Source organism: Microtus ochrogaster, chromosome 1 (genome assembly GCF_000317375.1).
Source record: "Microtus ochrogaster isolate Prairie Vole_2 chromosome 1, MicOch1.0, whole genome shotgun sequence".
Lineage (NCBI taxonomy): Eukaryota > Metazoa > Chordata > Mammalia > Rodentia > Cricetidae > Microtus > Microtus ochrogaster.
The window spans coordinates 50,063,097-50,066,270 of NC_022009.1; the positions used below are offsets into that span (position 1 = coordinate 50,063,097).

General features: G+C 37.5%; 1 gene segment (V, D, J or C); it reads right to left on the reverse strand.

Annotated features, from left to right (window-relative positions):
• Positions 1 to 1,962: 1,962 nt before the first annotated feature.
• Positions 1,963 to 2,428, reverse strand: LOC102002507. The segment is given in 2 exon segments: positions 1,963 to 2,291; positions 2,377 to 2,428. Coding segments are annotated over 2 exon segments (375 nt in total).
• Between the last annotated feature and the right edge of the window lie 746 nt (positions 2,429 to 3,174).

Here is a 3,174-nt window from a genome sequence, read left to right on the forward strand (position 1 = left end):
TCTCTCTCTCTCTCTCTCTCTCTCTCTCTCTCTCTGTGTGTGTGTGTATGTGTGTGTGTGTCTGTATCTCTCTCTGAATATTGAAAATCTGCTTTTCCATCTACCAAGACTATGACCACATCATATTTTTTAGAACTACTTAACTGTTCTTCTGTCCCTAGACTATCTGTCCAACAGGTTTCAAATCAACCACAGACACCTCCAGCAAATCCAACATCAACACTAGCTGTTTCCTCAGAATCTATACCCTGATCCAGCATCACAGACTACACATCCCTAGTCTCAGATGGTCCTACAGAGCGTGAACAATGAGATAAATAACATACACTTACTGGACTTGGCCAATATTGCACCTTTTTTGGTTCCCAACTAAAATGCCCTAATTTCATCATGAAGTAGGGAGCTGATAAATTGTACCTTATCATTTATTTATTATCAATAAAAAGACTGCAGAATCAAGTTCTTAACCTAGGACATATGGATGAACATATTTAACATGTGCTATAAAACAAATTTCTAATGTTCTTAGTAGGGCTAAGTAACTTAATGCTGCTTTATTTAGGCAGTACTATACTAATTACTACCATAATGTATGTACAACTGCCTTAGGATAACAGGTTCAGATTACAGAGGATGTTAATTGGATCTCAAAATATGTTATTCAAAAATTCCTGTAAATCTAGAAGACAGTGGCCTTCAGGATCATATAAATGCTTTGGAAGAAGCTGTTCTTATACAGGCAATCAGTTACCCAATATTAATCTTAGACTTAATGTTCAGTGTCATTCAACCCTTAAATGGATTTTTGTGACCGCTCTTCCATATAATGACATAGAATATGATTGGGGTAAAGTTCAGGCACCATTATAGGGTTGTTGGAATAATTTTGCTTTATCTATGGGCACTGGTTTCTCTCTTCACCAGAAAATCTCTGACAAGCTCACTATGTGCCAAAATATGGATCTCTCTTCTTCCTTCATTGTCTAAGGTGATACTGAGCAGATGTTTCAAGAATGAATGGTGAGCTGTGCCTCAGTTGATTTCCAAATCACCATGAAACCCAATCTTTTCTTTGGTGTTGTTGAATATAGCACTAGCAATGAATGCTGAAGAAGAAGTGAGTTGATAGATAGCACAATTGACTGACGGTGTTCACAAGTACTCAGCCATTAGAAAACTGAAACACATGGTAGAACAAAAATGAACACCAGGTTGATATCCAAAGGTCTGTGAGAGGTAATGACTTATCAGTATAGTTCTACATTCTATAAAGGTTTGAGACTGTGGGGCAGGTTTCTGAGACTGAGAAAGAAGTAAAATGGGACCAGAAAATAATGCATGTTCTCAGAACCTGCCTCAATTAACATGTACATACATTGATTTGATTAATGATTTTATGAAAAGTAATTTAATCATACTTTTTACTAACTTACAGGAAGTATGTTAATATGCAGATCATTTTGACACATATCTAATTTTATAAGGGACTAGAACTTCTGCAGGACCACACAATCAGAGTTAACTCTAAACCTGAAGTCATGTAACATTTGAGACTCCGAAGGACTTTTCTTTCTCCAGTACTTATTATTTGGATGTTACAGCTCAAATTCATATTATAGTTCATTAAAAACTAGCTCCAATATGTCCCATTCTCTTAGAATCCAGAGATGGATATTATTTGCCATACTTCATAATCACAGTTCTCATTTTTATTGTTTAATTAATGAAGAAATATTTCAATAAATGTGGCCATTGGTGAAGAGATTGTGAAGGTATGGTGTACACTAGTCATCCTAAATCAGCACACCATTATTCACAGAAATAACTTTGAAAAGTTGTTACAAAAAAGTGAGAGACAAAATAACATTCAGAATGTCTGTTTCTGTGAATGTCTTAAGGCTTATCTTCTCTGTCATCTAAGTCCCAGGGCAGCTTCCTGCTCCTCAGGGGTTTCTGACACACTCAGGATGTGGTTGCAATACTGTGTCTTGCACAGTAATAGACTGCAGAGTCTTCAGATGTCAGGCTGCTGAGCTCCATGTAGGCTGTGCTGGAGGATTTGTCTGCAGTCAGTGTGGCCTTGCCCTGGAACTTCTGATTGTAGTTAGTATTACCATTTCCAGGATAAATCCATCCAATCCACTCCAGGCCCTGTCCAGGCCTTTGCTTCAACCAGTGCATAAAGTTGTTAGTGAAAGTATAGCCTGAAGCCTTGCAGGACAACTTCACTGAGGTGCCAGGTTTCCCCAGTTCAGGCCCTGACTGATGCAGCTGTACCTGGGAGTAGACACCTGAGAAGAAATAGAGTAAACTGTGAGAGACCTTGTCAACCCAGTCCCTGTCTTCTCCTCAGATTTAGAATTAGAAATCCCTTACCTGTCATTACTGACACAAGGAAGAGAATGATACAGCTCCATCCCATGGTGTGGGACTTGTGTGCTCAATGATTATGGAGAAGACACTGATCATATGTTGTTGTTGGGTGTGGACATTCCTGTATTTATCATAATAGATTCAGGTAATTTGCATATTCAAGAACAGGGGACTTCTTAAATAAGCACCTAGTTCAGTTTGAGAAGGTGGTGGAGGACACTTGAGTCAAGCAACAGGATGTTGAAGTTCAAGTTCTTATCCAGTCTGAGGATATGCATCTCATATCATTCCCTCAGCTCTGCAGATGTTATGGGTGTAAGAATAGGGTCCTAAGTTCTCAATAGATTTCTTGCCTGAGGCAGTTGCACCACTTTGTGACAAGATTGTCATTTTTATCTACAGAAGGAGGTTGTGATGATAATGGTGGTGACTGGAAATTTCAAAACTTATTAAATTTTGAGAAATTCCAGCCTCATTTCTCATGATTAATATTTTCCATAATAGAAGGTTTCATAGAAAAACTCACTGAAATTATCTAAAGAAACGTACCTCAGAAATATTTACACATTGATGTTTAATACAGCACCATCTATCATAACTTATGGAAATGAACTTCATGTCTGCCAGCAGAAGATTGCACCAAGAAGACAAGGCTGTATGTGTGACACAACAGGACTAGATCATCTGAAAGAATAAGGAACTTATATCACGTTTAGAAAATCAATGTAACTGGTGATAACTGTATTAATTAACATTATCTCTGAAAAACAGATACTATATGAAACTCTAATTAGTTTTTTT